We start from the raw sequence: 27,673 nt of genomic DNA, 5'->3' as shown, positions 1-27,673 counted from the left end.
AATATTACAAGAATTTAATGTTGTAAGATTAGATTTCTATTGCAATATTAATTTATTATATGTACATATTATAATATAATAAATAGCATATAACAATTTAGTATAAACGATGCATTAAATAATTGTTACAATGTCAGTTTAGAAACTTTATTTGAAGCTGGCAAATCATTTCACATAGTTTCAACATCGCTCGTGCAAATAAGATTTTTACAAAGTCCTCGACTAAAAAATTTATTGCACTTTTCTAAACTAGGTTAAAAATTCTAGCACAAAAAACCAACGTGTGTCAGAGAGATCTTGAAAAACTAAATAAAACATTCGTATATATTTCATATAAAAATTACAGTAAAATATCTACAGTAAATATATAGATAGAAAGGGATATCACAGTATTGTACACACACACGAAGATCCATTATCCGATTAGCGATGCGAGTATCTAAAACATGAATATCGCAGCAGATTGGCATACCGGGTATTTAGTCTGTTCTCATTAAGCATCTCCGTCCCGTTTAATTCGACATCGCTGAATGTAATTACACTCTCGCGCCAATTCGTATGTACAAAGAGACTGCAAGCTCAATGCGTATCATTTATGGCTTTAAGAGAGTCTCTTTTCAGAGATGCACTCTGACTGCCCGTTCTACAAATTCAGGGAAATTCGCTCACTGCACTATCACGCCACATACTCGGAAGAATAGAGATTGCTCACTGAGGAAAAGCGTCACGGCGCACGATATGCATGAAGACAATCTTTGAAAGCAATCCTAGACGCTACCATTTCGAAAACGCGATGCGAAAACTTCTGTGCATGTCGAAATGTCTATTTTTTTTAGATTTTCTTTTGCAAAACTCGTATGCACACAAAAAGAACAAATTTACTGCAGCGTCTAAAAACGTGCCTAGATATAGATCAGAAAATAATTTTATATTGAGCCATCAAAATAAGTATGTAGGACGCCCAAGCACGATAACGTCGCTACAAATAGTTTTGACATTCTAGCAAACAAGTTAAATACTCGATACAACGTTTCAAATGATTCAACATAATTATTTTCAGCAGAATTGTTCTTTCCGAGCGCGTTCGGCGCATTCTCTTCTAATATTGCGAATTGTGTGCTAATGTACGAGTTCGTCTCGAATTTGAAAAATAAATTCATCGGATGTCTCGAATATATTGAATTAAATTGAGAGAAAGGAAGAAAGATAGTTCAAGTTCGTCATCCCAGTTGAGGTTAATTGCCGCGAATAGGTGTTAAGTGGTCCTTTCGCGTCTTAGATTACCGTCAGCAAAACCTGCTGCTCTCCAGTTACTATTCCTGCCTTCTTTCGCATGATATCATTTGCCTTCTTTATCCGCGAGAGATCATGTAATATTATATGATATCTGTAGGGTCTTTCAATAATCTCGATAAAAAAATATTAAAGATATGCACATTCTATTAATTAATTAATAATTCATAATGCGATTATAGTATCACAATATGATTATATGTTATACTCATAATTACATAATATTTATTCATGTACCATTATTAACCATGTTAATAATTTAAAATCGTGTTACAATACAAGTGAAAATTATTGCTGGTATAAATAGAAAATAAAACATTTGTTTAAATTTCGCATTACTTAATTTCAATTTCTTTTTGTGGAAAAAGTTTTATTCTTGAATTAGCATCATTCACTTTGCGTCATCACGGATGTATCAAGATTTACCGATATTAGATCTTGATTAATGCACAGAGATCACGGAATATTATGAAAGATTTATATTAATGTTCAAACTAAGGTCAAGCGATAGCCATGCTTTGATTATTGTATTATTGTGTTAATAAGTGCGTTCATTTTGTCCCCCGTACAGCGGACAATGACTGCATTGTGATAAAACGAATTCCGTCTTAAAGAAGTGCTTCACGACCATTGTTTCGAGCCGTCTTTGCTTCCATCTGCATTAACGTTTTATCTTCGGCCGTCCTCAACTTTTCGCAGAAACTTTTCTTCGCGTACGAACGACCTACTCTATATTTTCGCTAGTTTCTCGGAGATTGCGATAAAAATCTTTTTAAGGTCATACCACCCGATTGCTTTTATATCTCCGACAATTCTTCATTCACATGCAGAGTGACCCAGAGACCTCGATCTCCATTTTAATATTATTCTACTGATTTCGAGCCAACTTGAAGAAAATTTCGAGGGAAAATGTTTTAACAGTTGATGTTAAATATTGCGTTACAAATCAAATTTCGTGAATTTTTTTTTTTTTATTGAATTATTTTAATTTTTATATAATTTTTAAACTAATACATTATATCTATACCTATTTTCTAACAAATATCATTTTCTATAAAAACTAGAATTAAGAGAAGAAAATTGCGGCTTGACTGAATTGCAAAACTGTGTGTCCAAGGAAAAAAAAATTTTCCGACTAGCACACATCTGCCATTCTCATGCCATTATCGTCGAGAAGATAGTGAAAAGGCAAACGCTCAAATATTTATTTCGCCTTGCCTTGATACATCACCCGTGACTCTTTTGACCAAGAAATCCCATTCTGTCTTAAATAAAAAACATTGCGCGTCCTTCTTTCACGTTTTATTTTTTGTTTTTTTTTTTTTTTTAGATGCATCGCCCTGTAAGACGGCAGCCATTTCTTTTTTTTCTTTCTTTCTTCCGTTTTATCCGCCACGTCAAACCGAAATCCCAGAAAACACAGAACAGTTGTATCTCACAATCAGATGTAATTCAAGGATTTACACTCGGCAAAAAAATCGGTTGAGTGAGAAAAAAGGCAGAGCATCCGATTGGTCTAATTCTCCCTAAATATAATTTCCGTAAAGATTAGGATGATTTGACATAACGTTACTTCAAGTCGTTCGAACAACAGTTCGAGGGATTTTAATTACAGATTTTGTTGCATATTTTATGTTCCTTAAAAAAATTTTGCACTTGATTACAGGCAACGCGTTTAAAAATAATTCGAACTGCTACTAAAAATACTAAACATTTTGTGCGAGCAAACGTTTCTTAATGACGCGTCAAAGGAAAAATAAAAACACATTTATTATCGGCTATAAATTATACGAATGGATGTTTACGTCGTTATTATACAACGGTTTATTTTATTGCTTCATTATAAATTCATTTTATGCGCATCCGAAATTTGACTTGAGCGAAACAATAATCATCTACAAATGAGCGACGCCGAAAACACCGCGGGATATTTCGAGAAATTCTTCGCCGTGTACTGATATTTCCGAAATCGTGCGGCTTTTGATATTTACTTATTTTGGGAATAACACGTGTCTTCCACTTCCTCCTGCCGTCGTTTTTCATTCTTGTCTCCAGCTCTCCTATTAATTCCCGTTTCTGTTCACTGGTGCGCATCAACGAATGCAGACTCGCTAATGAGACGATTGAAGTAATAAGAATTCCCCGCCGTCGCCGGTCTCCGTCGAGACGTCCAATACGAAAAACATCATAGCTCGCTATAAGTGCCATAACGCACACGGCAAAAAGTCTATCTCCGCGACTGCACTCGCGATTTCAATTACCCGTCGCTTCATCCATGCGATAAGAAATTCAGCAATAAATGACACCACCATAACTCATTCGACCGAAGGCAGAAAGTCGGAAATAAAAATCTGTCTCTCTTTCCTGTTGCTTATTTTATTTTATTTTCGATTATTCATAATTTTTCATCGACTAATATTTTTAACACGCATCAGTCGCAACTATTACAATTAGTTATTTAATCATGTTGTTCGTTTATTTGATGACGTGGGTTTGGTACATGCATTTCAACATGCACTGTGATTGCAGATTAGAACACATTTCGACCAATATTGATATTTCATTTTGTTCATATCTAAAATCGGTTATGACAAAATTGATGGCCGAGACCGACGAATCGTGTTTATTCTGCTAACTGGAGCTTCTCTGTATGTGGATAATGCCGTTGTTATCCATTACTGGACGGCTTTTGCATAATATAAATGCGGTAATGCAAACCACAAAACTGCGTTCATGCAAAAACGCTGGATTCATATCTGGTTCACCGATTGCCGCACTTAATAATGCGCGAACGGATTATTTGATCGCGAACATGTCACCTGTCGCGGACCATTGCAATTCTCGATTTTGTGCGTAATGAAATGAGTTCTCTCTTCATCGCCGCAGGAAAAGCGTGGGTAGTTCATCTCCTGATGACACTATCTACGGGATACTTTAAGTCAGATAACGTCTATCTTATCTTTGTGTTTGACATTAATGTGTCACTTGTCAGTTCCGGTTCCTCAGCAAATTTGTAGCCGGTAATTATATTTGTCGTTTAGTAAAAATAAAAAAGAAAAATAGATTGGACAGCTGGTTGAACACTTAAGAAATTAAAAGAATATATTTTTAGAACGCATTTTAGAACAACACAATTTGTAATTATGAAAAAACTAGAAAAAAATCTGTTGCGGTAACATTTTTATCATTTTACTATTTCTTAATAATAATTATATACTTTGTTGATAGTAACTGTTTGTATATAACTCTCGAGTCAAATAAATTTGTCAAGGATTAGGGTGTTGCGTTCAGCAGGGCGTGTAAGTCCTGCCACACCTCCTGCCTCAATTAAGAATTAAAGGATGTACGTATAGTACATGAACTGAAGGTCAGAGAGCGCGATAAAAGCAAGCAAGACCGTGGATAGATGCACGTTTCATTTTCCATGCTTCCGGAACTGCACAGGGCGTATTCGAACTGCCGGAGGCACGCCCTCGTTTCGAGCCAATGAGTTTTTAATTACATCGTAATTAGAAATGTGATTATATAACGATTAACGGAGCGGTAGCGGGCGACGACGCCTTCGACAGTGACAAATCATTGAGGTATCCAGAATGCTGCATTAACGAAGTTCGTTCAAACCGACGTACTAACACAATAAAAATATATTTACATTTACAGCACAACTTTTTCAAAAGTACAATAATTAACAATTATTATACGTTTATTCAATATAATTATTATATTTTATATAATGTTATGTGTTAAAACAAAATTAAGGATGTATGTTTTTGGGTCATATTTAAAAAAAAAAAATTATAATACCAAAAATATAAAAATTTCCTAGAATATTTTAGTATTACGTTTAAGTATCCGTGTAAAATTGGAGCTTCACTTATTGGCTTAAAAGTTATTTAAATTTTTATTTGCTCTTGACTTTTGATTCTTATTCTTAAAATCGCGTTTTGCAGTACTTATTTGCAAATTTAATGGGAAATTATCATTACTAATTAAATCAAAATTTTTACATATATAATAGTAATAAAACTCTAAAATAAATATTCGTGCAAAAATTTATTTAGATCCACTCACTTATTTAAAGACAATTTATTTAAAAGTGCAGCAAAACATAGTAATTTTTACTACAAAAACCATTCTAAATCAAATTTTTCATTGTTTTCTTTGTAGCTAGTTTGAAAATTCGGGCATTCGAGACCAAAATTTTTTGTTGATTAGGAAAAAAGTATAAACCTAGATAAACCTTTAGTTTTTAAATTTTAGCTCGTATTTTATAGCCAAAATTATACAAGGAGACATCGTGGCCAAAGCCTTCTTAAAGAAGTGGCATGAAATTACACGAGTTGAATGTCAAAAAATAATTATGGAGTAACATGTGATCACTTTCTGCATCTGTATGTATTTGATACACAAAAGTAAATTTTCTGCACAATTTTAGTCGAGGACATCCATCGCAACACAAAAAATGCGAAAACAAACACGCTGGATAACCAAGAAATTAGCAACTCGCAGATAGCAACTCGGCGATTAGTTGCGAACATAAAATCCATTTTAGAGTCAATCCCGCGTTGGCAAATGCATACGTCGCTCTCGAGAAAATCCCTATCAAGAGTTCCAAGAGAGCGTCGAAAACACGGTCGTGCGAAACTTTTCAATTACACGTTAATTGGAAACGAGATTACCGAGCGGTTAGTAAATCGCCGTGGTATCCGGAAAGACGAATCGCTGCATCTTCGACGGAATTCCGTTAACGATCGCGGGATGAAAACGTAAGCGAGGACGCCGCGAGGAAAGTTTTCCCTTGTTCGGTAACTCATCAGACATCGATCCGACGTCGAACGATGGTTTTTCGATAACAGGGACCCGATGATCCTTACAAAGACGATATTGCCGATGGCGAACATTTTTATTCGGCTCTCATTTGAATCGTCGGACAATCATTTTCTCGAGGGACGCACGATTTTATTATCCGTTTACTGGGGCAACCGCGATTCCAAAAAAAAAAAATATGATAATGTGACTCCGCGCATTAAGAATTAAAAAAAAAACAGTAATCAATAAAGTCTCATGTGAATATATACCTTATAACTTATTAATTATCACTTACTGCGCACCGTCGACCGTTCTTGACTCGTATTGCCCGCATTACTTTCCGTTACAATATTGATTAATATTTCTCTTGCTACGATACCTGTGAAAAAAACAAAAAAAATAAATTGAAGTGTAATATATTAATAATTCATAACTAGACTGAGAAAAAAATTGTTTTTAATAAAAACAAATATTTGTTTTTAAAACCATATATTTTGATGCAAGTATTTGTTTGTTCTATTTAAATAAAAATATACTTTTAAGTAAATAGAAATATTATCTTAATTATATAATTTTGTATTTTCACAGTTTTTACATTTTAATAATAATTTTACAAATAAACTAATAATGTTTAAAATAAAAATTATTTCATTTTCTTTACATTAAATAATCCAATTAAAAAATGTTTAATTTAATTGCAAATAAATAAGATATTAGGACTCAGGAGTAAATAATTTTTTGTGTTAAGTAACATTTTTTTGTTGTAAGATATTGTATTTTTTCTCTCAGTGTAGTAGACGCAAAATACATATAATAAATATACATATTAAACATAAAAATACATATATAATAACCTTTTTTATAAGAAATATGATGTTAATTAGGCAAAAGATTAACATTCTCATTAAATATAAATAAATATAACACATACAAAATACATATGCAGCAAAATATGATGGCTGCAAGAGATCTTTCCTTTTCATAAAAATATAAATACTGCAATGAATAATTTTTATTCGTTAATTTTAAAAAAAGAATTCAGATTAATTAAGATGTTGCACCAAATGCAATTGGAATTACAACACACCGAGCAGCTTCAAAAAAATCTTTCTGTTTTAGAAAAATATAAATATTGCAATAAATAATTTGATGGAGAAAAGTCAGTGTTTCTCTCTAATATTATTACTGGAAATACTACCAAAATAGATGTTTTAATCGTGAGATTGTTGACCATTTACACAGGATTTATTCGACGAAGTAGCAGACTTGGCTGTCGTTAATGTGCTCCGTTTATTTTGGGTGTTCCACCACGTTCATTCTTGACCGTCCCTCTCTCGAGTAAACGGGGAATGCAGTTTAAACGCTTTGCGAATTTCGACGAGAGTGTGCACGGACAAAATTTTTAAAGTTATACACGCGAATCTGCGATTAAATTTTCTGGGAATAATCATTTCCAATTGGCTTTGCCAATCACTCACACGGAGATAAACTTTGCATTAAATTGTTTCCTTAAGTACACATAATTAACAAACTTAAGAAATTACACGTAAAGCAGTCGTCTATGATCAACCGCAAATGATATATTTAAAAGATAAATATTAATAGAGAATTTTTTGACTCATTCAACCTGATGCTGAAAATACGAATCTTGTGCAAATTGTTGCAAATAAACATGGAAATTATTTTGAGCGTCTGCGACATATCTAAGCAAAAATATTTATCTCTTTCTCTGTGTTTCTCTTAAAAAAGAAAAATACGATCATCGAAGTCTTTCTTTTTCCTCTTGAAAAACTCTTAATTCTTCGTATGCGGTCGATATCGTTTCGAAATAACACAACGTCCTTGCTTGAAAACCCCGAATAATTGAGGCTCGTGTCGACGATCAATTTCCATAGCTCTCAACTTGCAGATATCTGTCGCGCGCATATCTCTCAGAGGGCGAAGTTCACGATCAGAGGGAGGAACGCGCGATCGTCGAAGGGAAAGTAATGCTCGTATGTGTTCAGAACGCGTAGTAGCGTTCCGCGCCGCCGAGTGCAGGGGACGATGACACACGCCCAATATAAAATGCATGGGTGTTGCATATATATACGCGCTGGCTACACGCTCACGCACGCGCGTCCGGAGATGCGTACGTTACACTTCGTCGAGGCTCGAGTTTGTACATTGGGCTGATTCCTCGGCGGCGCCTCTTCGGTAATTTGGGGTCCAGATCGCCGTAAGTATCGATCTGTAAGAAGTTACCGAGGAAACCCGACCGACACACAAGTGACTCACTTGTTCTTTTCCTATCCCGAGATGATTCTCTCGTATCCTGAGATGAAGAGGTTCTCAAAAAGATGTTGACCCGAATCACTGTATCTTGAACGATACAAAGTAATGAAAGTTCTGATATAAAGGCAGAATAATTATAAAGAAAGATCATAAATAAGGTTTTTTTAAAAATCTATATTTTAGTCAACAATGTTTAAATTAGGAACGTTTGGACTTGATATGTCACACAGCTATATTATAATAATACTTTCGGCTGTTATCGATGTTCGTGAGACGATAAATTTTTGTAATTAGGCTGATGAAGACTAAGTCAAGTCAAAACATTCCTAATTCAAACATTGTTGATTAAGATATACGTTACATTCTTAAAAGGCTCGTCTATGATCTTGCTTTGTGATTATTCTATTTTTAGACAAAGCATTTTTTAATTGTTTCTGTCTAATAAATGTCTTTGAGTGTAAACTTTATATAAGTGAAAGAAACAATCATTAGAGAATTAGTTTAATCTTTCACAACTGAGATGATCGTATTGTTAAATTAAAATTAAAAAACTAAATTGTAACAAGCTTGGTAAATGTTTCTTGTTTTTTTTTCGTATTTATTTCGACAAGTGCGCATTTTTTTATAATCACAAATATTAATTAAACCAATATAACATGTATTGGCTATAATTTCACTTCTCCGCCACTTAAAAAAACCAAATATTCATTACAGTTATCGCCGTTGAATCTCGTGATAAATTGATGTTTCATTATGTAACACGCTGCACTCTTTCTAATGAGCGCGTTGATATTGCATTGTTAATTATTACCACGGCTTTTAGGCAGACAATGCAATTTAACATTATTATAGCAATCTATCTCGGCTGATATCATATTTATTAAGGCGGAGCAATAATCATTACGGACGCGGCGGTGTAAACGCGCTTCTTCCATCGCGTGTGAAGCAATTACACAAAAATTCTATTCCCACGGAGTCGCACATAAATTGCGTTTTGCAAATGTCTCGCCGAGGATATATATGGCGATATTCGGAACGGGGAAATGTAGCTCACACACAATACACGGTACATATTAATTCCTCGGGCAATCTTCCCGAAACGACGCGAGCGGCGCGGGCGCGCGGCGCGTATAGCGGTTCAAGCATTTAATGAAGCCCGTTTAACTGCTCTCGCATTAATATACATTCTAAAGTTCACAGACCGAGATACATATCTCGACGAGCTTGAGCGTGCGTAATAAATCATTCAACGCGCCTATTTTCAGTTCTGATTTGACGTTCCTTTTGAGCACGTTCCTCGCGCCGCGCGCGGGCGGTTCTTTGTTCCTATCAGGAACTTTCAATGCGAGCTAACAGTCTAAAATGGGGGAGAAAAAAAGCGATGCGAGTTCAATAAGAAGCAGGGAAAAGAAATGATAAATTGCACCTAGTGAAAATATTAAAATATGAAAACGTTCTGTGTACGTTACACGATATCACGGGTGGCCGTTACTCACGTTAAAAAGTTCCGATTGGAAAATACCAGCTCCACCGGTACTCAAATCCCGATTTAGCAGTGTTGGGCGTATATTAACACAGAGACGACTGCCGTGGGTGCTCTGCACTGTATTGCCTCGCGGCTCCAAACTGAACTGCCGAAACTTTGCACACGAGCACGCACATAAGTAACATAAACATATCGAACGGTTCACGTGTACATTGCATGTATTATATCCGCGACATAAAAATCAAATGAACCAAGGGGCGTATCTTCGATGAAATCGAAAATTTATCTTTTCGCATTATTTCCAACAATCAGCAGTCGCAAAAATGCGGAAGAATAGCGGAGGTATCTTTACATTTAGCCCCCGCACCGCTTGCTGCGAATATATATTCGCGCTGGGGGAGAAAAACGAGCATGACTCGATCGATTTGCAAGAGAGTTTGCTTGCTGCGGGAATTCCTCCGAGTCACTGGTATTGATCTTCGCTACCATAAACTCGGGTTACTGCGACCCTTAAGGATAATGGAGGAAGTGTGTACTCTCGAAAACTTCGATTCGACTTAATATTTAGTTACGGCCGAAAGTCCAAAGTTGTAAAAAAATGATCTCCACATTCGTTTACAATTTCCAGGAAGTAAGTTTCGAGCGCGCGTTGCGAACGATATAAACATGAAATTGTTCGTCCAGAGAAGCGATACTATTTCAGGAAAATCAAAGAGTTTAACGCTCGAAAAAGCAAAAGCGGAGTGGGTGCACATTTTAACATTGATACAGCTTTATAATTCCGAAAGTTTAGACGGCCGACGTGAAAAGTCGAACGGAAATGCCGTAAAACGTTCATTTCACAGTTATTCATTTTTGCAACGCTTCGTTTAAATCTTATCCGTATTTCGAGAATAAAGATTACGCATCGCGTTAGAAGCTTCATAAGCTCGGCGAGTGACTCGCTTTGTTTGCAGCTTACTGAAAATCCCGAGAGTAAATGTATCATTTCTTTTTCCCTTCGCTTTGTGCTCTATAACTTCGCTTAACTTCGCTTAATTGTACGTGTATTTGCGCGTGTACGTAACCTTACATGCCCAGCGTGTTATTCCCCCGTGTTGTAAGAAATTCAGCGCCGGCAATCCCGCGATAACATAATCCATTTTGCAGCGGAATCGCGTGCGCAAGTTTAAGAAGTCGCGTTGCACATCCGCTGTATTAAAGTGTTTTGCACGGGAGGGGGGAAAAAAAACTCCGAAACTAGCGGAAATCGATGTTTCGGAAACTGTGAAATCTCGATCCGACGCGACGTCTGCATTTCATGAGCGAGATTTCCGTGGGAAATACGATAAATTTACCGTGACTTTTATTACAAGTCTCAAAGGCGTATGAAAAAAGTGTTACGTAGCACACGCGAGTTCATCGTCCTCCGCGCGTGCAGAAAAATATGTCGAAAACGATATGCTCTTACATTTTTACATTAGATTTATTTTAAGATATGCAACGTAATTTGTCGATTTTTACGAAATCGTTGTCGATACTAAATTGAAATAAAATTCGGGCATCGTTAATATGTTTCACATGAATAATGGAATCGTTATGTGAAATTTGATTAGAGTAAATTTTACATAATTTAAACTTCATATACATTTAACAGAGTTAAAAAACAAAAATTTATATATCGTAAAGGCAATAAGATTCAATTCAATTTATGCGAAAAATCACTTGTATATTATGTTTATCGAAGAATAAATCTGAATAATGCATCAAATTGGTTACATTAATTATCGTAATTTGTAATACAATTTAAGAGAAAATTTCGCGGGGAAAAACCGTAGTTTCGCAATGCATATTTGATTTCAAGATTTAAATGAATTTTATTCCGCTTGTATTATTTTGTTTATGGCCCTGTTATTTGCATTCCCATATTCGCACGCGAATAGCTACTTCAATGAATAAATAAAATAATTGAAAATTTAATAAATGCCCGTTGTACGTTTGCTGCACGTGCACGTGTTGGTTCCACCCCGTAAGCAAGTTACACATCGAACGCCGGTCCGAATTGAACACAATTTGCTCCGCCGCAGATCGGGCCATAAATCAACAAAGTCGTATAATTTGCACCTAGTATCCGAATGCGCCGGTAATCCATCTCGCAATCGGGGTTACGAGCGAGTAGAACCGAGTGTGAGAGATATCTCGTGATCAAGGACCGTAATACGTTGGATACGAGTCGAGCGGCTCCTTTCGTCACGTGTCACGATCCGAGGATACGTTCCGGACGATTTGCGGGAATGAATGAGAATTTCGGAGAGAGGTCCTCTCGAAGAGGGACGCGCTGGCTTCTGGAATTTGCGCTACATTTGCACGTATGTTGCACCGTGTACATGCGCGTCTTACGGCGCAGCGATTCTCAATCTTGTCCTACGTCTATCGGAACGACTCCGAATCCGTTCAGTGCGGATATTAATTCTGTCTTTATAGCACCGAAGACAATCTCCTGACGTTAAACATATCATATAATATTTATATTCAACATTTATATTTAATCGATGACACGTAACGGAGATGATCAAAATATGGCGATAAAAATGTCACTCGGATATATTCTTTTATAAGATTGGTGCAAGAAGAGCTGTCATTAAAATTGAAGCAGCTTTTAAAGCACGTATCAAGAACGTGGTATCAAGAACGATATTTCAAATGAAATAATAGGCAATGAAAAAAGCAAGAGGTCGATTATTGCCCTTTCCATTATCCACCGTTTCTTCCAAAATATCTCAAATCTCTACCAGCTGTCTCAGAAATGTTTCAATTTTAATGACAGCTTTTCTTGTACCAATTTTATAAATAAATATATCCGACAGTGACAGTGACATTTATTATCACATTTTCTTGAACCGAGAAGAGAGACACTGACACCAGAGCATGCACTTTGCGTGTATCAGAGCGGCGATATACGTACATACATACACCTACCGTATGCATCGTACATACGTGATGCGAAACTCGACCATTGCGATCGATTGATATCGATAACGTACTTGAGTCCCGAGGTTAAAAGGACTTTCCAGGCTACGTGAGGATCGCCAAGATTCGCCTCAGCATCTCAAGAGCGGTGTATGTACAGCTGTAGTGGGTTTATAGGCGACAGCGGTCCCATGTCATAACAACGATGGGAGTTCGATGGCGTGACGCTTTTCCCTCGCTAACACCTCAGCAATTGATTTTTTTCAATTTGAATAAATAAAATTAAACTTTCACGCATGTTGTACCATATGAAAAGCTAACTAAAAACTTTAACATATTCAGTTAATTTGTATTATGCATTTAGATGCATGTGCAAATAAAAGAAAATATAATTAAGGATGTAATGATAGCACTTCTGATATCAAAATGACATGCATTTGATAAAATATAAAATAATAAAATAATTGTTATTAAATAACAAAGTAATTTCTAAACTATCACGTTAATTATTTATTTTTAAGTAAATTACTATCTAATTTTGAAGGAATTTATTTATAAAATAAAACATAAAAGCTCTTTTGGTTTCAATACAATCTATAAAAAAAACGCTAAATTTATATTTTGGACAATTTATTTAAATTATATTTTTCGCGGAATTAAAAGCATACTATGTGTCTAACAAATTATTTTATATTTAACAATAATAATAAATATCTGCATCACTTCTTTAAAAAAAGAGTTATATTGTTGCAAAAATTAAATTACGTTATTAAAAAAATTTAGCAACATCGCGTTAAATAATAAAGTTAGCTATTTTGGTTTGACAACTTACAAATCTGTCAAACCTGTACAATAGCATGAAAAGCACGAGACAAATTTTAAAAGTGTAAATAAGTACGGAAAATCATCATAATTCCTTTCCGAAAAGATTAAAAGGAAAATTTGTGGCTAAATTAAGCGCGTTTTATTCGTTGCTGCCAAGTTTCAGAAAAGCTACTTATATAACGAAGGTGACATTTCTAAATTCAGATATTAAATATCACTTTTCTTGTCAATTATACGGTGACTTGTTTGTATTGTATGATCTATATATTCGTCTAAAAATGTAGCTTACATTAATATACTCTTTATTTTAGTCTTGTTGAAGATATTATGATAGATAAACGGTTAATATGTGCACTTTTCACCATAAGCAAACATAATAATTTTCTCGGTAAAATAAATTGAAACTTTACATAGAGGAACAAAATACATTAATAAACATCTCAGCAAAATATTATAGTAATGGCGTTGTCATCAAAATTCTATCGTACATTCATATTAAAGCTTAAAACATATTGGCAATTATTTTGTCACAAATGTGCTTAATTTCTCAATTTTTAATGTGAATAAATTGGTATAGATCGAATGTATTTTTAAAAAGCACCGTCTTTCTCAGATTGCGCATCAATGACCCAATCTAAATGTTAACGTCCGCTGGCGCAATGTAAAATTTGCATGCAAAGTTCTCTGTTTTGATATCATGATTAGCATCTTCCAACCGAATGTAATGATTATAAACGCGAAGGCGTATGGGGGAGTGGTAATTTACAACGGTATTAATTAAATCTACCGGTATGTATACGTGTCATTGTAAATGTTTCGCGATGCAGCTTCGCGCGCGAGATAATTATCATCTTATAAACATGACTTGTCGCGATACATAAAAGTACGTGTTATTTGCATGATAATGAGACGTTACCCATATTTCTAGATTACAATCCTCCGTAAGAACGTTCGCGAGACCGAGTCTGTAAATTAATCTCTTAATGAGAACACATTCCCGGAATACATAAACTTGTAACACATTATGTATGAGGATAGCACATAATCAGATATTCCTGTTAGTTGGCATTTTAAATTAATATACATATCAACTTATCATATTCCCTCCGTATCTCATCCATATTTCATATAAATCTCACAATCTAATTCTTAGAAATTTTCAAGTAAAACGAAAGCACGAAACGATGAGAGGAGAAGTCTAATTTTACTCTCCCAAGTGGATGTATTTTCTGAATTTTAATCTGAATCCCCCTCCCCCCTTTGTCACTTTTGTATCTGTTACCGCAAGAAACTTCTTAACATTCGGTAAACCACCCTGAGAGTCTAGATGTCGTAGGACGAGCCCGTGCAGTCATCGATAAGAATCGCTATCCACTTTTCCATTTCCTCCGCATCCTCCTTCTTTATCCTGCATGACGTGCGATACTCTGCTGAGAATAAATCGGTCTTTCCCTAGGTATTTCTCGAGCGATACCGGTCTTCGTTCCGAAAGTCGGTTTTGATTGCATACAGCGCGCTACCTTATAAATAATTTATCCTATATGATTCATCCTTGAATGCGCGGTTCTTCCTGGCGCTCACGTAGATGTGTCGGTTGTCGGGACACGTTCAGCGGGATGTTCATCGTTTGTAACTCACTAGTTTAGGGACCATTGTTAGAGACACGAACAGTACAATGCGGTCGTGCGACGAGAGCGCAGCGCAGAGAGTGGTGAACTGACGCTGGTGAACGGACGCTGAACGGAAGTGTTGCGGACTTATATGCGCTGCATTGTTGTCGAATTATGGCTTTATCACCATCGAGCCGGTCGCGCGGCGACTCTTCGAATATCTTGCGTAACCGAGTAAATTAACCGATATTACGCCATCATCGAGCAACTATTTTATCTCCCATTTCCATGCAGCATTAATATCTCGCCGCACAATATTATAATATATACGACGAATGTATGGTTGAATGTAATCGGAAATGCAAAGCGTAAGAAAAAGTTTCATTGCCAGAAAAAATTAGATATGCTATTGTAAAAGCTGTTTAATGGGCAAAGGCTCTTTAATGTTTAAAACGTGATGTCCAAACGATTCGTTGCGCGATATATTACATAACAATAGGCAAACAAAGTGGCACTAGAAAAATTCATATTCCATTCTGCAAAATTTGTTTTAAAAATTTCCCTGTATGCAAATACAACGTCCGTTACGAAACCGTGTATTTTAGCTGAGTCTCGACAAAAAGTCGGAAATCGCGTATTTTACTTGTATAATTCTCATGAAGTAAATAACATCGAATCTACAGTACAAACTAAATAAAAAAAAAAAAAAAAAAAAAAAAATAAGGAATATTAAGCTTTGTTTGAATATTCCGTTATATTCCGTTAAGTCTGGTAGAATGTTGTTTTCGAGGAGAACAGAAGCTTCCTTTTTACAAGATGGAAAAAGCTTTGGAATCGCTCGCGACAAAGAAGTGATTGACCCGGATGGACGTTTGTGCCGCGGTAATTCGAGGAACGTAAGACCGTTGTGAAACATCGGTCGCATTAATACTGGGAAACCCTTCTACTTCCATTAGACATCGTCGCCGTTACCAACGACAAAATGTCCGACGATGGTTCACGCGGTCGATCACCGTACACGGTTCGGTGTATTAAGTGAATAATCTCCCAGCACACGTTCGTAATTCCCTCATCGAAAATGTATCCGATACATGTACACCCTGTTACGCGTTTACTGCGTGTAGCCTACAACGTAGCAAAGCGAGTGGGCCAAACGGCTCGTACAACTGCGAATAATTACACGTCTCAATATTCCGAATCTAAATGGCGATTGTGATTGACGATTCCTCGCACTGACGATTCACATGCTCTTAATCGAGAGCTATTATATGCCGCTACTGTTACTACAGAATTTTTGGATTAATATTCTTGAAATTTCTTTGATACGATTTCCCAACAAAGAATGCTTTATCATATCGTTAATGATATTAAATCTTTCATCGCGCTATTCGTGTCGTAACTTTCAAGATGACAAACGTCCTAACTTTCTCTCGAAATCGTTTGATAGGACTTATTTCTATCTTATCTGTCTTTTTCAATCAGTGACTCTTATCCAATTAAATATTATTCTTACTTCCTTACTTCTAGAAATTCTATAATATATATAGATTTTTCCTTCGAATCAATTTTTATTTTTGATATTAGGATACGTCGTGCTATTTGGCATTATTTATTTTAATGAAGAATAGTCCTGCTTATAAAACGAAGATCTATCTTGAGTTCAAGCTCATTGTCAGTTCTCGACAGTAATTCATAGAAAAATCGTAACTTCACTGCTATTTTTAAACACATTTCACAGCTTGATTTCAAAAAAGATAAAATAAGTAATCTAAATTTCGATAATTTGTAATAATCATCATATTATTAAAATTAGATTAACAAAGTTCAAATAATTTTGTGTTCTTATTTAAAAATTGAATAAATAAAATTTTAGAAAATGCTTTAGTCTCCTAAATCGCACCATGTCTTAGTTTTCTAAACCGCAATATTGCTTTAATCGTGATTATATATATAATAATAATAATCATACAGAGCATACATTGTAAAAATATTGCCATAATGTAGGAATGTTATTGCAATATTGTTGAAAAGTTATCGAAATGATAACATTGACGAAAATTATATTTAGTTTACAGTATTTATCTCCAATATTAATAAAATTATCCAACGCATTTTTGCTCAAGAAGAAAAAATCTAGCAGAAAAAGTGTCGTTTTATCTTAAGAAGAATAATATTTACCTGTGGTGCGATTTAGAAAACCGGTTGCTTAAATCGCACTATTTGAAGGGTTCTTAAAGATCGTCATTTAAAAATTTATGACAAAACATAAAATTCCGAAAAAAAATATAAAAAGATAAATGTACTTTACTATGACGTAAGAAAATTAAAAATATTCCTCATAATTCCTTAGTTATAAGCCTTTATATCAAAAGTGGTGCGATTTCGACAACCTTACCCTAACTCGAAACTTTATAAGTATGTCTCTCTATGCGTGTTAGAAAAACAACAGAATATGTTTAGAAGCTCGTCAGGAAATTATGGCGCTTTCTAAACATTGCATTTACAATTGAAATAATAAAAAAACAAATCAATCAATTGCAATTTTAACAGGCAAATTTTACGTAACAATGTTATAAAATACATTTTAAGAATAGAGCCAAGTGCTGTTGTCTTTTGAATTTTATAACGCGACAGTCCTGTAAGCGTCTATTAAGTCAAATTACATAGCGTGCTATCGTGCCTTGGAACGACCGCGTCGTTTGCCGATATCTCGTTTTACACGAAAGAGCGTTGCAAATATGATCACCTTCTAATCGTAAAGCCAGTGCGTGTTTCTGAGAGAGCGTGTGAGATTCAAGGCAATTTTATTGAAACAGTAAAACTCGCGTCGGTCGAGCCGCGTGTCCGTCCGGTGCGCCGATGGAAAGTCGATAAACCGTCGACGAAGGCAACGAACCTGACGTGAGTCATCGTCGTCTAGGCGCCTAACGAAACGCGAGGGACTAACCGTTCGCTAAATCGAGCACCTTCATCTGGCAGTATGCCGCTTTCATTCAGCCGTGTGCCTCGTCATTAAGAGGCGCGCCGTCGTCGTAAAAACGCGCACGACTGCCAAGATTCGACATCGAGAACGTCCCATGCGAGAGAGAACACATCGGACAGATGGAGCGTCCTACTTCAAAATCGATCAATCGGCAATAGTCTCGGTAACCTCGTAATTCTGTACCTCGGTAAAAGGTAACCGCGACATTAAATTACGCGCTGTATGCGCGCTTGATATTTCACGTTTAACAAGCCGCTTTTGTTTCCTGGCGCACAAAATCAACTGTAAAGTCGTCGCAAAAAGGGTCCTCTATACTCGCTCCACTATTTCAAGTTTGAAATTTAATTAACCGCTTGCAAACGAACCGCGCAATCGAGCGCCGAGCACCAAGCGTATCTTTGAGATTTCATTTCCCATCATAATAAAACTCAGTCCAACGACAAAAGTAACTCGCTGCAAAAAAAAAGCCCGCGAAGTGAGCGCGTTTTTTACCAACAACGCGCTCGGCGATAGAACACGTTGATTGACAGAACGATAAAGCGAAAACATCCCCGCCAGCGCGGCACTTCGCTCGTCGATCTAGTTAGGTGCTTGACGAAGTTGCCGAATCTATTCGAGCCGTCGTTCGACATAGGAAAATAAACATCCATAAGGGAAATGAGGAGAATCGAATAGAGGAATGAACGAATACGAAGCACTTAACGCGAAGTAGCGCAGTGAGTAGGTACCGAGTAATCAGCATTAAGTCGAGAAAACAGAAAACGCGAAATTGGAGTAGCAGTAGCTTCGAGCGCCATGTAAATTTGCACGATTTTGCGCCTCATATTTCAGGCGTTAGTGGAGTTCTCAAGTGGAACGAAACGAATCCCTTTTACGCTTTTAATTATCATTATCGTTCGACAGTCGAATGTTGACGTTAAAAAATTTGACATCTTTCTACACGCGCACATTGCGTATCGCAGGGCAATTTGATAGAGATTGATCGATGGTTGAAATCGCTCCACACGACTGATTTGCAGCGGCGCACATCTATCGACGAGATCTTGAAAATTCAACGGGTTAGAACTCTGGCAGAGTTTCGTTCGTTTTTCTTTTTTTTTTTTTTAAATTTCGTTGAAGCGCGAACAAGCGCGAGAGATAGATTGAAGTTGTTTTGGAAAGAACGAACGGCTCCCGCGAGGTCTCCTTTCGTACCTTATGCAGTGCCAGAAGGCCGCTCGTGTTATTTCAGTCGACTGAGCGAATTGCCCGGGGCTCGAAAAGCCAGGGAAATGAAGAAATTGACTTCGATGTACTCTTCAATTGACGGCACGAAGGGCAATGCCGCCGGATGCGAACCAGCATTGCACGTCGGTAGAAGAGATAGCGACCCGAGACCAGAGCGCAGTACAGGAAACTAGAAGCTAATCGCCTGATAAGATATATCATCGCATGCAGATACGGTTTTGAAATAGCATTATACGGGAACACGTTTATTCCACAGACTGCTACAATGTGATAATGATTAAGAACTGTTAAAAGGATTTCACTAAACATTTTAATAGCAGCCGCTTTAAGATTTTCGAATTTGAACATTGGAATAGACATCGCTTACAACAGCTATGATTGCCATAACATAAAAATTAATATTTACGAAAATATATTAATTAAGAATGTGTGGGTCATATCTCAAAACAATACCGAGAATATAGAAATTTCATAGAATATTGCGCTTGAGTGTCTGTGTAAAATTTGAGCACAATTCACTTATTACTGGTTTAAAAGTTACTTAATTGTTTTGTTTACTCTTGATTAACATTTTGTAGTACTTATTTACAAATTTGATGAAAGAGTAGCGTAACCAATTAAATCAAAGTTTTTATATGTACCAATAAAACTCTAATAAATATTCGTGCAAAAATTTATTTAGATCCATTTACACGTTTAAAAGTTATTTATTTAAAATTGCAGGAAAATATAATAATTTTCGCTGCACAAACTATTATAAATCAAATTTTTTACTGTTTTCTTCTTTGCAGCTAGTTTCAGAGCCAAAATTCGGGCATTTGCGACCAAAATGTTTTATTATTAAAACGTTTTGTTAGAAAAAAAAAATCCTAAAGAACTCTTCAGTTTTTAAATTTTAATAACTTTTAGCTCGTATTGTATAGCCAAAACATCCTTAATAAAGCGATGTCTCTCTCCCATGTGAACTATGACAGAGTCGTGGAAATGTTTTCCAAAGATATTTGATACATTCTGCTATAAATTAAATAATGTAAATGAAGATTTGTTCTACATGAAGTGCATTGTTTGTGCAGTATTTTTATTAATACACTCTGAAAACAAATTTTATATTTTCAAATAAATTTATATTTTTCAACATTGTTTCCCTGATTAAAAGAAAATATTTTCTAAAAGAAATAAATTACTTTAACTAATATTTATTTAAATCAAAAGAAATGATTTGATCACGAGAAATTTTTTTTCAGTGTTCGCATCCCGGGAGCTGATCACGTGTTTTGTTTTTTAAATGTTCGCAAAAAAACCCGATTTGTAAGGTTGACGTCGCGTTGTCGCGAGAAGTCAAGGAAACGATCAGTCTCGTACAAAATCACGAAACGTTGCGTAATTGCGGTGCCGAAAACGGATAATGAACGGATAACGAGACGTCGTGGCCGTCGAAAGCGTGGCGAACTTTGCTTTGCGGCATGAACAGATCGGCTGGTTTAACGCGCCACCAACGCGGTGTGCCGTCTGTCATGCACCGTCGTCTACCGAAGATAATTCCGTTGTACCGCCGCGGGACACGCGAATTTGCATGGCAGAGGGAAAACGTAGCAAATACACAGGAGTTGTTTCACAAGGGGGTAAGTCCGTGAATAATAACTCGAGACGTCGCGGCGTCGCGATGAAAAAAAGAAAGAGCGGGATCTAGAGGGATATAAGTGGAAATCGCGAAATTGTGAATCAGATGTGAGTGTACGTCGCGTCGGTTAGGTGGGACGTTTAGATTGAGTTCTGAACGACGTTGAGAATAATGGACGCCTACCGTTAGCGAGAGAGGATAGAAAGTTCATCTTGCGCAAGTCGACGAGATTGTATCGACGAGGTGGATATCGAAGGCAAATGAAATCATCGCGACAAAAAGAAACAAAGAAAAGAAAGAAAAACCAGAAAAATCTGCAACGGAATGTAATTACAAAAAAAATTGCATTAAAATTTATAATTAAAATTAAAATTCCGCGAGTTAGTTTATTTTATAGTATAATACATTAAAAACTTCTCATTTTGATCAAAACTATTTCATTAAAGTTTTGCTGCTTCAGAATGTTTAAACGAATTTCAACTAAAAACACCGCTTTGGCTTCGAGGAGATCAAGACAGCTCTTTTTAATTGGACTTTTCTCTACTCTTTTGAAACACAAAAGGATGCAATGTAAACGTTGCCGAAAGCAAAATCGTGTCGTGCGCTCGCCAAGGTTTATGTACGTTCAAGCGTGACCGCGGAGATAAGCGGGCATTTGCGACGGTGCATTGACCTGTGCCAAATCGTAGCACCGATAAGAGGACCAAAAGTCGCTCGTTAACGATTAGCGGCCCGAAGATTTATCGCCGCGGATCTTGTTTGCAGCCGCAAAGCTATTACGCTGATATGCATCGCACCCGACAACACGACGACGACACTGTCGCGCAATGACGCTGCCCGATCACTTAGTGCCTCCTGTGCAATTATGCATATGCAATTCAAGGGTACAGCATGAGAATTATCCCACGGATAAGGGTTATCATCGCTGTGATGGCCGTAAATAGCCTGTGAAGAAATTCTGCGCGAGTTCATCACCCTTTTGAAAAATTTATTACTTCCCGCAATGTTGTGCATTTTAATGTCGCATCACTTATAATCAAGCAACGATTAATGATGATTTACGTATCGTATTTGATTACGCCGGTATGCGAATAATTAAAGATTATATCAAAATATTAGCGTTGGTTGTAAACAAAAATTTGCATGTACAACTAGTAACTAGAACAAAGTAAGAAATTATAATTTATCGCACAATTAGCTTCAGGTATTTTAAAGATTTCACTGATACTATTTTCAATATGTGTACGTCAATTTAAAATAAATTTTCCTGGATCACAATCATTTTATCTTTAAGGAATTATAATAAATCACAAGAACAGAGGCATACATTTTGCTATGTTCGACAACAATTTCCGTGATTCCTGAAGTTATGGCAATATATCAATTCAGTGATACATTACAGCAAACAAGTTTGCAATCCGCGTGTCGATAAGAATTATTGCTTCTGTTGCGATACACATACTAAGAGCGATAAAATAATCGTCGAATTCTATGAGTCAAATCTATTTTACTTATTTTTGTAAATCACAATTGCATTAAATTATTATTAAATATCTTTGAATATCTATTCATGCCAACAATGATACGTCGAAGTCATTATAAAGTCGATTTTAACTCGTCTGTCTGTATAAGACAGTCTGTAAAGACCGAAAGAAAAACCGGTAAACCGAAGATAGCGTAAATTGGAGAATAAAAGAACAAATGGGGGAGCTCCTCGAATTTTCCTGACGCTACACGAATGAGCAACAAGCGGTTCGCTTATAAAAGCCTCACGAACTTGTCAGGAAAGAGAGATGGATTTTTACACACGCTTCACATCGGCCAGCCAACGTAGGAGTTTCAGGGAAACGAGCCAATTTACACAGCTGCTTAGTGCTGCTTCTACGCCTTCAAATCGCCCTTCATCAGTCCCTTCCTGGTGACAAGAAGGATCCAAATAAGCAGCTTATTTACGGATTATTTATTCCAAAGAGGGCAAGAATCTAAGTTTAAATACAGCGTATCCACATAAAAGAGACACGCAAAGTTTCGGACAGTTAATATCGTAGAATTCATTCATTTTTCATGTAATATCAAATTCATAAGTTTCACTTTTACAATAAAAATCAATTTTTTTAATTGGATTTTAACGTATATACAATTTTTAATATAAAATCAAAAAGTTATTGTATAATAATATTTTACAATAATTGAAATAAATATCATCCTCACCGTGAAAGTCGTCTGAAACAAGTTGAGAACTTGTAGCTGTGAAATAAAGGCATACTGTGTTTTACTGACTCTGTGGGACTTCCGGTGAAGGCAGGTAAGCCGAATTTTGATAGGAGAGAATTCAGAGACATTTGACGAATTCAAAGACTCATCTTAAATCGCGGAAGAAGAATTCGAAAGTTGTTGCCCGACTTGGAGTGAATCCAACGGCAAGTGAGTAACAAGTAACGATATTTTCAGTTTGAGTTATAAACCGATGTTTGAGACTTTAGAAGGAACGAGAAGAAGATGCGTTTATTCGACCGCAGCGACGAGTCGAATTTCAAGGCGTTTGTTTCGGGTGCTTGGGGTTAGTAATAATACTTCCCGTTTTTCATTTTTAAGCGGCTGTCTTTATGAGTAAATGAGTACATGTTTACGATAAAAATTTACTTAAAAATTTTAACAGAATTTTTAATATTTTAATACAGAATTATTAATTATCATAGAATTTTAACACAGTTATTTTTAACACAGAATGGAAAAAATTATTGCAATAATTAAAAAAAAATTTTAATATCTTTATTATGAAAATCACCTGAAACAAGTTGAGAACACTCGTAGCTGTAAAATAGAGGCATGCTGTGTTCTGCTGACTACGGTACTTCCGGCGAAGGCAGGTAAGCCGAATTTTGATCGGAAAGACTTCAGAGATCATTTGACCAAATTCAAAAACTTGTCGTGGATCTCGGAAGAACCTGAATGCCGTCGTTGCCCGATTTGGAATGAATCCAAACGGTCGAATGAACGCAGCTTTTTCTCGCTCTTCCTAAAGCACCGGTTGTTAACCCACAGAAATTATCGTTACTCACTTGCCGTTGGATTCATTCCAAGTCGGGCAACAACTTTCGGGTTCTCCTTCCGCGATCCGCGACGAGTTTTTGAATTTGGTCAAATGTCTCTGAATTCACTCTAATCAAAATTGGACTTACCTAACTTCGCCGGAAGTCAGCAGAACACAGCATGCCTTCATTTCACAGCTAAAACCGTGGCAAATCAGATTACGGAGCGAAACGAATCGTTACAAGTTTTGAAACAATTATCATTAACTTTTTTATTTCATGTGATTTGTTTTATCATGCTAATTACTTCCGCACGCTCTCTCTCTCTCTCTCTCTCTCTCTCTCTGCAGCGGAAATAATAAACAACAATTGTGTGTGATCCAGTGTTAGTCTACAAGCGCAGAGATCGTGAATGGGCAAAGAAATTTTGTCTCTCGTATAAAATCACGATCCCAATTTTGTGAGTTTGTAACGAAAGAGCTTAATAGACTTTGCCAAAGAGTTTATTTATATATTTTTATTTCTTTTAAATCGGTAATCCACTTAATGTTGGAGCGAATCAGATAATTACTTGATTTTTTCCTTTTTGCAATAAGAAATGCCATGTTTATGTATTATTTTATTATATAAAATAATAAATAGTTAAAGATGTAAAAGATGTAAAAATTTAGAATTTATAGTAAAACTTAATAACAAAATTAGTTTTTTATTATTTTTTTTATCTATGAAGAAAAATTGATTTGATCTATCCTACGAGTATTTTTATTGTTTTCTTGTTTTAGATAATTTTCATGATGAAGATGACATTTACTAATTATTGTACAATATTATTGTATAATTTTGTCTACTCTATATTAAAGATGAAATATCAAAGTTAAAGGCGAGTCAAATTTCGAGAAGTTTATTTCACGTGCTTGGGATTAATAATACAATAACATTCCTTGTTTCATTTTTAAGCGATTGTCCTTATGAATAAATGAGGATTCACGAAATTAACATTTGAAGAGAAAAGGCACATCGGAGTAGTTTCTAGGCACATAGGTAAATTAACATTAATTACACTCTTATGAGAAAAGAGAATGTAAAAATAATGAACTCCAAGGCTTCAACAATGGAAAAGTAATAAATCGACGTGAGCTCCGTTCCCAACCTAAAAGTACGAAATATTTAAGAAAACTATACTGGGGAGTGTTGTGACCCCATCCCCACCTATGCATTTAAAGGATATTAAAATATAAAATAAATATATTAGAAGAAAACAAGCTACGAAGTTTGTGTAGCATAAAGTTGTAAAAATATTTGGAGGCTAAACCAAGTTTAGAATGTTTCATCGTCCATAGTATTACGCACGCTGCACAAATTAATGTAAAAAGCTTGTAACGTGCACGAAGTTCTGTTGCGTCGCATAACTTTCACGTTGTACCGTTGTTGTACATTATGCAACATTATGCTTTACAAAAGGACGAAGATGCGCGTATACCACTATGAAAGATCTCCGTAAATATTCGTATGTGGCATTAACACCGGCATTAAAAGGCGACTCAAGTGCGCTTTCGCCGAAATAATGGTTGGGGATTTCTAGCGAGGGGACGACGACGACGAGAGATTTAGGACGAGAAAATTTATCGAAAAACTTGCGACAATCCTGGCGAATTCGCCAAGTTTTCGCAAAAGTACGGGAAAGAGGAGTGAACGAGATAGCATCCATTTGACTACGGGCGACGGATTTGGAGACATTCGTTCCCCCGGATTTAACGGCGGAGTCTCTCGAATCCATTTTTAGGTGACGAACCCGGCTAGTAACCGTAGTGAAGCTACTACTCCACGAAAATAAAAGTTCGAAGCCGAGAGAATGGAACGACAACGAACTCTCGGAGGGCGCGTGGGCGGTCGAATCGGGCTTATTGAAAAACTTTGCGTAAATCCGAGATAAAACTTGGCGCAAAGCTGGACGAGAGGTATTGGGCGAATACGGAAGTTTGTTACAGGGCATATAATTAGCGTTTCTAACAATTTCATGGCATTCAACCTAGACCACAATCGCTAATATCTGATTAAGTTTTATACATTAGTGCTTATGTATAATATATTACGTCATAGTATACAGAAGAAAAAAATATAAAACTTGTAAAATGTCTCGAAATTAAGCACTTGAGAAAAAAATGTGTTGAATAAAAGTTATATGATACCTAACAAGAGGAACAAGTAGTGATAAAATTAATTTAAAAAAAAAGTATTTTAGGATCGTATAAAAATTATCTCTATGTTTTAAAATAAAATTAATGATTTTTTTATAGTATATGATTTCTTTAATTATTCTGCATATATAAAAGTGATGTGGTAGATATATCAAGAAACCAATAGTTAATAAAATATTTTATACTTAGAACGTACATTTTGACATAAAATAGCAAATATTTCATTAACTATTACTTTTTCGATAACTTTATTCTGAAGCTCTTATATGTCGAATAATTAAACGAATCATACTATGTAAAAAATTATATAATTTTATTTAAAAAATGACAAAGTCTTCATATGACCACAAAAAATTCATTTTTTCAAAATAATACTTATTGTACTATTACTTGTTCTGCTTCAGATTACACAATTCTTGTTTGAAACAATTTTTTCATCAAATGTCTCGATTCTTTAATACAGCTCGTAAAATTAATTTCTAATATAAATACGTTTTGAGATTTACGCCTTATTTTCACGTGTATAATCATATAGTTTATATGTACGTAGTAGAAAATATATCGGGAACGTATCTTCGATAACAAAGATAAAAGCAAAGATAAAAGCGATAAAATGCACCGAAGTAACGTAAAGAGTCTGTCAAGCGTCATGTGGAATCAGTTAAAAGTTAATGAAATCGTGGAAATTGTCATACATCGCGATACGCTCGATGCTCCACTTACTATTCTTATATATTCAATTCATTCGCAGTGGTTTCTGAGCAAAGTAGCACTGACCACTTATCATAGATAGCATTAAATGTACGAACACAGATAAGAACTGGAACAAGCGCGGGCACGCTCGATACTCTAATCTCATCAGTAAGACTAGTTGAAGTTTTATTAATGCATAAGCTTCTTCTGTCGAAGTCTCATTTAAAATCTGCACGACTATTATTATCGCTGTTATATATCAATTTGTACAGTATCATCAAAATTCATGAAGCTTCATAAGTAAACTTAATCCCGATCCTCGAGATAAGCGAATTGCGTTCTTAATTATATTCTAAATTAACTGCATATTATTAGAATAATTCTAGCTATTTGCTAAAGTCATTTAAGAGATAGCTAACTGTAGTGTAAAATGTAAAAGATTAGCGGAATATTTTACATAATACTGTCTTAGAAGGCTGAACGTTTAATACCTGAGAATAACGGAATTTTTCACACTTGCGGAGGATAGACCTCGGCGAGACCGGAAAATGCATACCAGCACGGCGAGACACCTTTTTTCTGAAAGCTGAATCTTGAGCCATCCAATGGCGTGAAAAAAAAACTGTAGACCATTGTTAAGCTGAGAATAGATTCGGTTTTCGTTGCAACGCAG

The 27,673-nt window shown here is 35.7% G+C and overlaps 1 protein-coding gene across 2 annotated transcripts in view; it reads right to left on the bottom strand.

Annotated features, from left to right (window-relative positions):
* Positions 1-27,673, bottom strand: part of LOC105206612 — a 110,876-nt gene that overhangs the window by 59,360 nt on the left and 23,843 nt on the right. The window contains exon 2 of one of the 2 annotated variants that reach the window (XM_039458981.1): positions 6,398-6,481. The exons of the other annotated variant lie outside the window; for it this stretch is intronic. Within the exon in view, the coding sequence (XP_039314915.1) occupies positions 6,398-6,481 (84 nt within the window). The remainder of the gene's footprint in view (positions 1-6,397; positions 6,482-27,673) is intronic. 2 annotated transcript variants of the gene reach the window in all.

Source organism: Solenopsis invicta, chromosome 16, assembly GCF_016802725.1.
Source record: "Solenopsis invicta isolate M01_SB chromosome 16, UNIL_Sinv_3.0, whole genome shotgun sequence".
Taxonomy (NCBI): Eukaryota; Metazoa; Arthropoda; class Insecta; order Hymenoptera; family Formicidae; genus Solenopsis; species Solenopsis invicta.
This window is presented reverse-complemented; position numbering and strand designations above follow the sequence as displayed.